This window comes from Coccinella septempunctata, chromosome 2 (assembly GCF_907165205.1).
Source record: "Coccinella septempunctata chromosome 2, icCocSept1.1, whole genome shotgun sequence".
NCBI lineage: Eukaryota > Metazoa > Arthropoda > Insecta > Coleoptera > Coccinellidae > Coccinella > Coccinella septempunctata.
Genome location: NC_058190.1, coordinates 45,315,535 through 45,327,743, shown reverse-complemented (window position 1 = coordinate 45,327,743; position 12,209 = coordinate 45,315,535). Strand labels below are relative to the sequence as shown.

Here is a 12,209-nt window from a genome sequence, read left to right as displayed (position 1 = left end):
ATGAAAAACACTAATTTCTTATTATCTTATATTATCATATTAAACATCTTCAGTATAAAAAAAAACATTATTCAACAATTTTAAAAATTATAATTGTTTGATATTATTAATTTGATTAGTGAAAGGGTAATTGTGGTAAGATTTATAAATGTTTATTCATAAATTTTCAGACTCTACACTATGAGCAATAGTTTTTTATCCACAACCACCTCCTTTTTTGCAACAACTTTTTTTAGGGGGCCTGTATCCTCCAGAAGTTCCAGCTCCCATTAGGGGATTATAATCTGAAATCAGGGCTTTAATATCAGTACCTCATCCATAATAGAGTTTTCTATTGGAAAAAGTGCATATTTGTCACGACATTTACTCAAAATAAATTACATGTAAGGGGTTTGAATCTGATATTATTTATTGAATACAGAATATGGATGAAATCACTCAACAGATCTGATATTATTATTCAATGAACTCACCAGATTTGGAAGAAGAACCTAGTTTGGTACCGCCCTTTCCTTCAAGTTTGTTCAGAAGTTCTTCCTTCTTCCTAGCTTCTTTCTGAGAACCATTCAATATTGTATATATAATAAAACAACAGAAATAATTTTTCAAAGTATGTTTAAACAGTGATACAAAAAGAACTGGCAATTTTCTTAGGGATCAAACTCACCTCCTCCATTTTCCTTTTATATTCCTCTGCTTCACGATTATACTTTTCTTGCAATTTGCTGGCGTAAGTTTGTTGTGCATTCAATCGTTTCTCTAAAAGATCTGGATCTGAAAAATCATTCTTAATAGAATCTTCAATCTCCCTCAAGAACCTTTCGGCTGTTGATTCTGATTTACTCAAAAGGAAAACTTTTCCATGGTTTTTCATATTATCACCTGAGATCTTTATCTGGTATTGTGATAGTGCAATAAGATGTTATTAAATTTATGGTTGAGAACGCAAATTCAATTAATTGTTTAAGAGTAGAACATACATAGTTCATAATTTCATATATATAATTATGGAATAAATACTTATAACAATAATTCGGAGAGTTGCTCACTTTTGTGATATTTTGCTGAATACTCTTGCTCAGATTTCCATCTCAAATATTCTTGAATTCTTTCCTTTAGGAACTGGTTATAAATATAAATTCCTATTACGATAGTTATGAGTAAATACCAGCCATAATTTTCAATGAAGCTTATTACTGAAACGATAAAATAAAAGGAATTATGTTAGACTTATTATAATTTCTATACCGCTCCCTAGTATATCTGCAACATCCATCCTAAAAAACTAATCATGAACCTTTGATTATTATTATTAAACAAATTTGAAGAAAAACAGAAATTTACACGATCGAAAATTTATTATTGTCGTGTCATTCAACACATTGTGACAAATATTTCACTTTCGCCAAAATAAGTTACCTACGCAACTTTCATCTACTTCACAGAAAACACCCGTTTTGATTTACCTTATGATCTACTCTATCAAGAATAAGAATTCTGGTTATAATAAAAAAGTTGAGATGCAGTACTTTCTTGTGAAAAATTCTTTAAAATATTGAATTGAATCGATTAAATCTCTAATGACAAAAGATTATAGTTATTTAACCTAACCAGAGACAACCTCCGACCTAACTATCGATTACGGCAGAGGAATAGGGAGAAGCTTTGACCCAAAGTTTATTTTTAATCAAAGATCTCAAATATTTGTTTATAATTTGCTACATTGACTTAAAAATGTTCAATTAGTATGAACCCCCCTCCCCCAGCAAAATAGCCGGTGCCGTTGATTGGAGTATCTTCAATCAACGCCGGTGCCTAGGCTGATCACCTGGAGAGAAATTAATTGTAGCTTCCCAATATAATATATAAATTTTCAGGATTGGCGTTAATCAAAAAGCAATAATAGTTTTTTGTCATTTTATTTAAACAAGTTTCTAAAATTTCTTGAAACTCTTCTTAGAGCTACTGCCTTTTGTAACCTTCAAAACGTTGAACCTCACGGTCTTTGAAAGAGGTCTGCATTCACCTATGGTCACAACATCTCCAATTTCGACATCCCTGTAACAGAAAGTAAACTATATGTCAGAATGTAAACTACATAAAAAATAAAACTGTTTAAAATGGAAAAGTGGATCACATATACTCTGCTACCATACAAATCAATCGTGGAAAATGGGTTTTAAATTCTAAAAATATTTCACAGGAAAACAATTTTTTTCAATTTCATCATTGACAAAAAAGGAATTCAATTCATATTTAATTCATCAAAAAGGACAAGGGTGCCCAAAGATTAAACTTAACATTAAAAAAATTCAGCCTGTCAAAGTAGTAGTTAGTATACTGATCCTGATTCCCCTGCAATTTAAATATTCATATATTTTCAACATACCTGAAGCAGGGAGACAAATGCACAGACATATTTTTGTGTCTCTTCTCGAAACGGTTGTATTTCCTTACATAATGTAGGTAATCCCTACGGATCACAATAGTCCTCTGCATTTTAAGCTTCAGTACAACACCTGTCAAGATACGACCACGAATGGACACATTGCCAGTGAAAGGGCACTTCTTATCTATATAATTTCCTTCTATTGCCTATAATTGAACAACATTAAATGTTAAAAAGTTTAATTCGACATGGTGTACTTGTTAGAATAAATTGTTAGTGTCAATTAGAATGAATCAATAATAACATTGATGACGTTAGACCCTAAATATTGAATAACAGCAATACCATTTAAACCAATGAATAGACCAGATTTTTCAGACTCTCGTACTGTAAGAATCACATTCATAGGAAGTTAACACTCGCATGAAGAACTCAAAATGATTATGATAATGTTCTGAATTTTTCATTGAAATGATGAAGCAGCAGTTGATTACAATCACTGAAAGTTGACATCTTAATTCTAAACCAAGGACCAATACCAACATGTTGAAAACAGAACTAAACGTCAACATCGCTTACAGCCTCAACTGTATTATGAGAATGTGAAACTTTATTACACAGCAGGTTAGTGAGCACTTATGAAAGTTAGTACTGAAATGATAACAAACTACTCCAATTCTAAAGATATCCAACACCTCCTCGACCAACATGCACCAAGTCTGAATACCATCAGACTACCCAAGCTCCAAAAAAATTAAGAAAACGAACCTCTCTAGGGGTTTTGAACCCTAATCCTACATTCTTGTGGTAACGAAGGTTCTTTTTTTTTACTCCCCCTTTCTTGTTCAAAAATACTGTCGCCTGTTTTTGAAAAGCTTTCTCACCCTATATTGAAAAAAAACACAAATTAGTAAGGTTAAAATAGTGCCTACCTCACGAGGAGTTTTGAATCCCAATCCCACTTCACGGTGGTATCTTAAGGACTTCCTCGATTTTTTGATGCCCTTTTTACTTTTGATAGAAGCAAGAACATTCGCAACTGTGGGTTGTTTCTGAAATGCTCTTTCATTCTGCAAAAGTAGTGGGTATAAAATATATATATAAAAGAATTAAAATACACCACGTGCACCGAACGGTACACAAAACACGTATCAGCTGAAATATATTTTCCAGTGTAAAAACACACACTTGAATGAATCAAAACTATGAAGGATATGTTTACGACATTATAATTTGGCAAAAATCTTGAAAACTTAAGATAATTTGTGAAATAAGTTCACTTTACCTGATCAGCCATCTTGACAAACTTACTCCTTCGTATCAAAGAACCGCGACATCAAAGAACACTAGACTAGAATGTCAAATTTCAGTACTGCCAACTTATATTGACAATTGTTTTTCTTCTTGAATTTTGGCCTTGGATGGAAAAGTTTTGTCCAATTTACCCATAGAAAAGAACATATTTTGATTTTACTCTATGAGTAGTGTTTTTAACCCTAAAGTTCGCCTATATTTTTAAATGTTTTTGCAACGGTTATTATTATTTTGAAATTTTAATTTTAAAATATAAGAAAACTTGATTTCTGATTAACTAAATATGGAGTATATTGATAAGTGTCATCAATATTTGATCCAATTCATGCTGAAGAATGGTGTATCCAAAGTGCAACAGGCTCTTCAGTATTGTCGTAATGTAACAAAAGGTCAGTAATCGAGGAAAATATTCAAAATTACTCAAAACTTTTTCAATTTTCAGAAGAAGAATTGAGTGAAAGCAAACTTGGAATTACTATAAACCAAATAAATAGAGTTGTATGTAATCAATACTTCAAAATAGTACAATGTAAATGTGAAGTAACACAAGAGGAGATGCTTGTATGGGTTAATATGAAAAATGATACATTAACAAAACTTCAAGTCAATTTTTCAGAGCGGGAACTTGAATATTTTCAAGCAATACTTCAAGAAATTATGGCTTCTGAACAGAGAAAAATCATGTATATTGTATGTATAAACATAACATCTACTTTGTCAGGAAATTTCTCGAGGGAAAGTGGTCAAAAAGTTTTAACGAAGTGGATGCATGGAGGCTATTTTGTGAAGAATAGTGATTTTGTACATCTTGGACCAAGATTAATATTGGAATTCAACACGTACTTGAGATCCCACAGACCTGATTGTGTTTGCTATTTGTGTTCAGAAATATCATTTACTGTGAGTTATCTAAAGTACAATTGTCTTTTAAAAAAAGGGATGCTCTAATATTGATCAGCTTCTATTTTCAAGGGAAAAATATGTGCCAGCTGTGATAAAATGTTTCACTCATATTGTATAGATTTATACCTGCAAAGTCAAATAACTTGTCCATGTTGCAAAAATGATTGGACTGAAATTGATAGATTCAATAACATTGCCAGAGATACAACACAAGGTTCAAATTCTGACAGTGATGAATACATGCAGGAAGAAGATATAAATCAACCTGGACCTAGTCGAAGAAGAAGATGATATAAATTCCTACTAAATACTATGAAAGGTTATGATATAAGCTGAAAATAAAATATAGTTGAAAGCTATGGGATATTGCTCCAACCCCAATTATCATTTTTAGAATACAGAAGTAATCTAAAAGAAGGGACATCACCAGCAGAAATGAAAAGTGATGAGGAATTTTAAAGATAATTTATTACCTTTTTATATTAATAACTTTTAACTTTTCAATAGGTGATTAAAATATACTACATAAAAATTAAATTCATGATAAATATATAAATTTATTATGAGTTATGCAACATTTTGTTGAACGCACTGTAGGAGCTCTCTAGATCAAAAAGAAGTTGCCTCACTTGGGCATCAGACAACTGATCAGAAGCTTGCATGGAGTTTAGAGTTGCTAACCATTCTCCAACTTTCTCCTTTCCTTCAAAATCGGCAGGTAGAATACTAAGTCTATTCATTGTATCTGCCAAGTCTCTTAAATCAGGCTGCAGTTCATCTACTGATTTCAAATTCAAACGGAGTCTATCCATAACTGTTATGAAGAGCTACAAAATAAACATCAGTTAGGCATCATTTCCCACTATAAATATATGAGACTAATTCAAATACTTGATGATATATTCTCAAAACTTACAGACACAATATCTGCAATACATTTACTTGTATTCCCCTTATCATCCTTGATAGTAATTGGCCTATCTTCTCTTATCCTTTCTAATGCTGCTGGACAATCTAACTGTAATAACAATCGATGTAAATTTTTTGTTTAATCAGTGAATTAGGAGCACTTACTCTGTATTTTCTCACAAAAGCTTCAACAGTAGGAAATTCTTCTTTGACTTGCCGAAATGCAGATTTATACTGTACCAACAATTTACTGCAAGCACCGGTATATTCTTTTGGTGTAACACAGTCTCTTATGTAGGCCTTTTCCAATTGCTGCAAGGTGTTGATGACAGCATACAAATCAGCCATATTGTCGTACCTATAAGCTTTTATTAAGACATGTCTACTAAATATTTGATTAATTCTCACTTTTCCCTTTCCCTGGCATTGTGATAAAGTTTCACCTCCTCGTACAACTCTGGTCGATTGTCTATGAAACATTGAAATGCATTAATCAGCAATGCTAAATCTAATCAAATTATTTACCTTGACTGACAGACATTGTTATATTAATGATATTTAGATTCAAAAAATACTTCCACTATTTATTATTTAATGTTTTGACTTTTTATTGAGTGACATATGAGTCATATGACTAATCGAAAGCATAGAACGATCATTGTGAAGAAAAAAGAAGCCAAGAACTTTTTTCGTATAACACATATATTATATTCAAATTTTTATTCTTGAAAAACGGAAATATGATAACCACTAGAAATACAATTCATATTGTCTTGTAATATCAGTAGAAAACGAGCAGAAGTGAGTATTTTTTTATTATGCCAGATCATAGAAAACCATTAGTTTGAAAACAGAACATAGAGATTTGTTGGAAAATTGAAAATCATTGTGATAGTTGTGGAAGTTGGAAATTGTGAACGGTTCAAATAATTAAATATAGTAGAATATGTTTCAAGAAGCTCCCCCGTTATGGCAAAATGGCCCAGCTCCTGGAAGCTTCTATAACTTTCCAAACACTCTCTTCAATAAACTGAAGAATTCCCCATCAGATGCTTTCACACATTCACAGTAAGTATCTTGCAGAATCATGATCAAGATGATGGTCCGTATTATGAATAACAGTCTGCATAAAAAATAATATCCTAACTTTTTTCTCTTAGATCTCCTGTTACTACAGCCACCTCGATTGTTGCATTAGTATACGACAAAGGAGTTATTATTGCTGGTGATCTTCTAGGATCTTATGGTTCTTTGGCCCGCTACAGAAATTGTCCGAGAGTATTGCGGATAAATGATAATATTATATTGGGAGCTGGTGGAGATTACGGTGATTTTCAATATGTGAAAGCTCTGATCGACCAGAAGATGTAAGTGTCCACCACTTTTTCATAAACTGTCAATCAATTTTGTTTTTTTTTTAAGTATTGATGAAGAATGCCTTGATGATGGTGTGAAATTGAAGCCGAAATCCCTCTATTGCTGGTTAACTAGAGTTATGTACAATAGACGAAGCAAATTCGATCCATTTTGGAACAATTTTGTTGTAGGAGGTATTCAAGTATGTATTTTCTTAAATCATTTCATTCATTAACTACCTTTCTTGTGTCTAATCATATGTTTCCTTCAGGACGGAACTCCATTTTTGGGAACTGTAGATAAACTTGGTACAGCATATGAAGATAAAATTATATGTACAGGATATGGAGCCCATATTGTAACACCAATGATTCGCGATGCAATGGATAAAAATCCAAGCTTGAAGAAAGAGGATGCTAAAGTTTTGATTCACAAAGCCCTTGAAATTCTCTTCTATAGGGATGCTAGAAGTTATCCAAAGTATCAAGTTGCTACCATTGATGAAGTTGATGGTGTTCAAATAGATGGACCACTTGATGTCTCTCAAAATTGGCATTTGGCTAACCTGATCCACTGAGATACATTTTGTATTAATTTTTATTTAAGTAATTAATAAAACTTTATTAACATACTTATACTTGTTTTATTACCTTTGGGTTAACCCAAGTTTTCCTTTCATAAATTCCTGAGAATTAGATCAAAATCTTTATATAATATTTGTATACATTTTATAATTTCTTAATTTGTTCATTCTAGTTAAAAAAATCGCCCGATTAATTCAGTTAAGAAATTAGGAGCCTAACAGCAGGAATTGACTGAGTTATTGGTTGGTTGATCAAAATTTTTGCTTTTTTTTGTTAATAAATTTTACCACCCCACGAAAAAAGCCGTATCCTCTCTTAAGTATAACATTGGCGGTTTCAAGTGGGGGTAATCGGATAATTACCCCCTCTTAGAATTTTTTGTTAGCTTATATTTTTTGAATTTTTTTTGGAATCACCCCCTTTAGCCAATTAGCTGAAAACTCCCCTGAATTGGCCTATCTTGCGATAACTAATTTTCACAACGTTAAAACGATCATCAATTTTTACTCGTCCCATTCAGAGTCACGAATATCTGGCCAAAAATAACAGTTTACATGAAGGAATTTCCATTTATCAGCAAATACAAGTGATTCCTCTATTTTCTCCCATCTTTCCCCTGATTACGAGAATATCTCCACTCTTGTGAATTCCTGACCTCCACAAGCGAAAGAAAGGAACGCAAAAAGGAATAGAATTCAACGAACGATCTAGATTTTGTTCCAGTTGCAATACCGCGTGCTGCAAGAAGTCCCGTAAGGAACTGTAATTCATCAAAGAAAGTAACGTTAATGCGTAACTATGCTTTTAGTCTGAACTTCGCAGTGGTCTTTAAGAATCGCAATGATCGAAGGTGTCGAAACAAATTCTAGAATAGGTATATTTTGAGCCGGAGACGCGCTACACATTTTTTTTGTGATTTATAATATAACTTATTCGAGGTGAGTTTCAGGAATATCATTCATTTATAACGTTTAATTAGTATATTACCTATCAATAGACCATGAGTATACACTGCGAATTTCAAGAGTTTAATTCGAATTTCAAAAGGGTTTTTCTTGAAAATTTCTGGAGATCAAGTAATGAAATATATGGAAAACTGAGCAGAAATTTTCTATGCAGAAAACCTCAATACAACTTTTAGAAACTCAAATATTCGAAATGAAAGAAAAAAATTATGTCATTATACAGTATGATTAAAAAATTATTGCCTTTGGCTATAGCGAGTTCATATGAGATACATGGTGAGGCAGTAAAGTTAATTTATGATAGCAATATTAAAAACAGGAAAATACTAGAGGCCGAGGCTCTGCTAGAGCTATTTGACAGAGGCCATCTAATTCTTTTCACTTTCAGCCTTTTCATTTATATATATTATGTTCCAATAAATATTTCCTTATATTTTAGATTTATGAGCTATTTTGTTACCTGAGTTTGATATATTTGGTAGTCATTTAAATTTTTTTTCTGATTTATTGAAACGTATTATTGAATAGATAATTTTTTTTATTATACAGGTGTCAAGAAAAATAATTTACACGGTCTTAGGAGCTAGATATAAAACAAAAAAACTGTGATTGAAGTTGCGATGTTTCTTCGCGCTGTTTCTTCCCACGAGAGTTCTTTGTCTTAGTTAATTGAACAGAAATAAAAGATATAGCGGAACTTCAATTTACTGCTACTCCACTTGGAAGTGGAATAGTTCCCAGTACAAAAGTAACAGATCGACCTAGTTTTTCGTGCAAAAATGGTTTTCAATGTTTAAGAGCGGAAATAAAAATGTCATGCTTTATAACAACCATACAATCGAGAACTAATAGAAAATTTGTTTTGGAGTGAACTAATTTTGATAAAACATTTGGCTTGAAAAGTTAAAAAAAAAGTTTTTATTCTTTTAGAATAAGTTATGAACCAAGAAAATAGGTCGACTGAATCTTTAGGAGTGAAATATGAGAAAATCTCAAAAGTAATCACTTCCCAACAATTTTAAATATTTCTGATTTCAGTAGTAAAAAATATGGCTCCTCACAAGGCGGTAGTTTGGTTGGTTAAGACTACTATTTTGAGTACAGTGTTAGCCACTCAACAACTGAGGCTTCCAGTAGTGAAGAACAAAATAGAATCAATCGATGTGATATGCAATGCAGACTCCTTCAACGTTACTGTAACTTTGGAACATCCCTTCAAAGGGATGCTTTCAGCTAAAGACTTTTCAAGGGAGTGCAATTCTTTCGGTAAGCAGTTGAATGATTTAGGATTTAATTTCGATAAATGAGGATGTAGCATTACATTGGTAAGGCTTTCGTTAGTATCTAAGATTCGACAAATTAAAAAAAGTATGATATTATATGCATTTCAAATAAATATTTCCTATTTCAAGGATCTCTGCAGAAATCAGTGACCTTAAACTTACCCACTTATGGATGTGGATTGAGGCTGAGTTCTAAAAGTGGAAGAAATGGGGAATTATTGATGCAATATAGCGTTACTTTGGCGATACAGCAAGATCGACATCTACGCCAGATAGCAGATCAAGAGATTCATGTTTCTTGCCAAATAAATTCAGAAGAATTTTCTCTGAATAGCCAAACTATGATTAATGAATTGGAAGCTGATCTGAAAGATGACGTGATCAAAAGGTAATACGGTAAAGGCAGAATTGTGCGTCTGTCTATATAGACTATACTATAAAAAAACGATTGTAGTATGATTTATTGGGCTATTTCCATCATTCGCCAGCCGTTTCAGATCTCTTAAAGACGGTTATGGCGAATGCTTGTCGAAACGTTGAAGAGAACAATCAAAATGATGGAAATGGTCCAATAATCGGCCTCAATTCATACAAAAAATATTCCATCTCATTGAACTAAAGAACTTGAACTTTAGTTCAATGTTCCATCTTCAGTTATTTCACGTCTGCAACAAAAATGCTTGCTATGCTTTTGATCAATATTGGTTGAGAAAATAAGTAATTGGAAAAAACATGCGACTTTTCAGGAACGGTAGGATGCGACAAGATGAGGTCTGGAACCAACAAGTACAAAAAAATAAATATAAGGAAGATACCAAATATCATAAATCAGTTAAAGGAGCCAAGGCATGGATGGAAATAATTTCTGAAAAGGAAAATGATTCCCTTGAAAATGATAAACTTCGTGTTGGGGAAACGGCAAAACTTATCGTTAAATCTACATTACCAGGTAGGATTGTATAATATTTGACTGCGGCTATATGTATGATACAATTTTTTCTTGAACCAGTCATTCTCCTCTCGTAAATATTCTCTGACTGAGATACTGCTTCAGCTATTCTTCGAATCGAAATAATTTAATTAATCGTCCAGAAAAAAGTTTTCAAGTGTTGATAGAAATACTGTAGCCGTTTATAGGGATGGGGATTATAGATACTCATCTTGAAAAATGAATTCCCCTATTGAAATAAACAAAAAAATATTTTGCAGTCGGAATAGGATGGAAAGTTGTGGATTGCATAGCCCATGATGGACTAGGAGATTCTTCCCAAAAGCTAATAAACGATAAAGGATGTCCTATTGACGATCAAATAATGCCAAAGCTGAAGTACGGAGCCATTCACGATAAAACAATAACAAAATATCAAGAAGCGATAACACTTTTTCCAGCTTTTAAATTTCCTGATAGAGACAGATTACATATGACCTGTATGTTACTGCTTTGTAAGAATTCATGCTCTGAGGTATGTTTTTTTGTCACCATATGTATGAAAAATTGAAAAATAATTTTGGATTTCTGAATGCAGACTAACTGTGCATTAAACCAATCGAACAACCACGATTACCGTTCTGGAAAAGTTGTTAAAGAAACTGAGAACATTTTGGATCAAATAAAAATTTTCAATAGCGTTGAAGTACTTGCACCTACTATAAACGAATATCACAGAACCAAAGAATATGAAGACTTGATCAGTAAGTACTCACTTTAGATAAAAAAGGCACTTTTGTACATAGGTATATGCAGATCATTCAGCAAAAATGTAATAATAATATTATTGTGCTTTTGTATTGTATATGTGTACAGTCTATTTACAGAATAGTTCCTTTTCTTCTCTTTACCCCTTATATGTGTACTTCTGACTACCTATCCCTAGATATGTTGTGGAAAGCATGCTGATAGTTAGACTCTTTTTATGAAGAAATGAGGAGAATAGGAATAAGTAGCAGTGACTAGGGGGCAAAACTATCTCTTTTTGTATCAAAAGGGGTATGTGGTATATTTTATTTTCTTTGGTATCCTTAATCGATGAAAACATGTACAGTGACTAAAATTCATCCACGAAAACTTAAAAATGCACCTTGTGTTTTAGATTCCCCTTTTGAATTCGAAGGCACGTCCCGAGAAGAGACACTGTGTATATCCTATCACAAAGTTGCCATATCTTTTTGTATACTTGGAATACTATTTTTGATAGCCACGGTTATCGCGACTGGTGGATTCTTAAGAGCCAGGAGATCTGGTAATACATTATCGATTTATACACGCAGTATATTCTCAAGCAGTAGTGGAACTGGTTCATCTCATTTTGGAAGCAAACTGCTGCATGACCATTCATCGTTTGGGTTTTCCACTGGTGGATTACAATATGGGAGGATTTGATAGATATTTATTGTATTTAAAGATGAATAAAATCATTGATTTGTTCCTATTTCGATTTTCATTAACTCGTTTTTGTATATTATGAATTTCGACGGTGGTTGGTCAATCTCCTTGTCTCTTAGCATT

The 12,209-nt window shown here is 32.5% G+C and overlaps 6 protein-coding genes across 10 annotated transcripts; 3 read left to right on the top strand and 3 right to left on the bottom strand.

Annotated features, from left to right (window-relative positions):
* Positions 1 to 14: 14 nt before the first annotated feature.
* On the bottom strand, positions 15 to 1,409 carry LOC123306683. Its single transcript, XM_044888800.1, has 5 exons — positions 1,249 to 1,409; positions 1,050 to 1,196; positions 668 to 774; positions 474 to 555; positions 15 to 284 (listed from the first exon to the last, which is right to left on the bottom strand). The coding sequence occupies exons 1-5, from the start codon at positions 1,274 to 1,276 to the stop codon at positions 196 to 198; spliced, it is 453 nt and encodes a 150-aa protein (XP_044744735.1). The 5' UTR covers positions 1,277 to 1,409; the 3' UTR covers positions 15 to 195.
* A 494-nt stretch (positions 1,410 to 1,903) lies between these two features.
* Positions 1,904 to 3,786, bottom strand: LOC123306682 (40S ribosomal protein S11). 3 transcript variants are annotated; one of them, XM_044888799.1, is made up of 5 exons: positions 3,675 to 3,786; positions 3,322 to 3,459; positions 3,158 to 3,274; positions 2,390 to 2,595; positions 1,904 to 2,058 (listed from the first exon to the last, which is right to left on the bottom strand). In XM_044888799.1, exons 1-5 carry the CDS (start codon positions 3,684 to 3,686, stop codon positions 1,935 to 1,937), a joined length of 597 nt encoding a protein of 198 aa, XP_044744734.1. In that variant the 5' UTR covers positions 3,687 to 3,786; the 3' UTR covers positions 1,904 to 1,934. The 3 variants fall into 3 exon arrangements, with proteins under 3 accessions (XP_044744734.1, XP_044744732.1, XP_044744733.1); XM_044888797.1 differs by lacking the exon at positions 3,158 to 3,274; XM_044888798.1 differs by lacking the exon at positions 3,322 to 3,459.
* Positions 3,787 to 3,880: 94 nt separating this feature from the next.
* On the top strand, positions 3,881 to 4,965 carry LOC123307867 (non-structural maintenance of chromosomes element 1 homolog). The gene is made up of 3 exons (XM_044890337.1): positions 3,881 to 4,092; positions 4,146 to 4,603; positions 4,676 to 4,965. The coding sequence occupies exons 1-3, from the start codon at positions 3,987 to 3,989 to the stop codon at positions 4,895 to 4,897; spliced, it is 786 nt and encodes a 261-aa protein (XP_044746272.1). The 5' UTR covers positions 3,881 to 3,986; the 3' UTR covers positions 4,898 to 4,965.
* Positions 4,966 to 5,056: 91 nt separating this feature from the next.
* Positions 5,057 to 6,190, bottom strand: LOC123307869 (vacuolar protein sorting-associated protein 28 homolog). The gene is made up of 5 exons (XM_044890339.1): positions 6,041 to 6,190; positions 5,924 to 5,984; positions 5,681 to 5,873; positions 5,523 to 5,624; positions 5,057 to 5,433 (listed from the first exon to the last, which is right to left on the bottom strand). The coding sequence occupies exons 1-5, from the start codon at positions 6,054 to 6,056 to the stop codon at positions 5,167 to 5,169; spliced, it is 639 nt and encodes a 212-aa protein (XP_044746274.1). The 5' UTR covers positions 6,057 to 6,190; the 3' UTR covers positions 5,057 to 5,166.
* A 186-nt stretch (positions 6,191 to 6,376) lies between these two features.
* On the top strand, positions 6,377 to 7,502 carry LOC123307868 (proteasome subunit beta type-4). The gene is made up of 4 exons (XM_044890338.1): positions 6,377 to 6,583; positions 6,676 to 6,882; positions 6,938 to 7,073; positions 7,143 to 7,502. Exons 1-4 carry the CDS (start codon positions 6,462 to 6,464, stop codon positions 7,446 to 7,448), a joined length of 771 nt encoding a protein of 256 aa, XP_044746273.1. The 5' UTR covers positions 6,377 to 6,461; the 3' UTR covers positions 7,449 to 7,502.
* A 610-nt stretch (positions 7,503 to 8,112) lies between these two features.
* LOC123307828 lies at positions 8,113 to 12,132 on the top strand. Of its 3 annotated transcripts, none has more exons than XR_006537010.1 (8): positions 8,113 to 8,393; positions 9,459 to 9,686; positions 9,833 to 10,091; positions 10,450 to 10,652; positions 10,913 to 11,166; positions 11,230 to 11,395; positions 11,508 to 11,690; positions 11,794 to 11,825. XR_006537010.1 is itself a non-coding variant. In XM_044890280.1 (7 exons), the coding sequence occupies exons 2-7, from the start codon at positions 9,470 to 9,472 to the stop codon at positions 12,081 to 12,083; spliced, it is 1,389 nt and encodes a 462-aa protein (XP_044746215.1). In that variant the 5' UTR covers positions 8,114 to 8,393; positions 9,459 to 9,469; the 3' UTR covers positions 12,084 to 12,132. The 3 variants fall into 3 exon arrangements, 1 of the variants encoding a protein (XP_044746215.1); XR_006537011.1 differs by having other exon boundaries at positions 8,115 to 8,393; positions 11,578 to 11,690; positions 11,794 to 11,920; XM_044890280.1 differs by lacking the exon at positions 11,508 to 11,690 and having other exon boundaries at positions 8,114 to 8,393; positions 11,794 to 12,132.
* Positions 12,133 to 12,209: the final 77 nt, after the last annotated feature.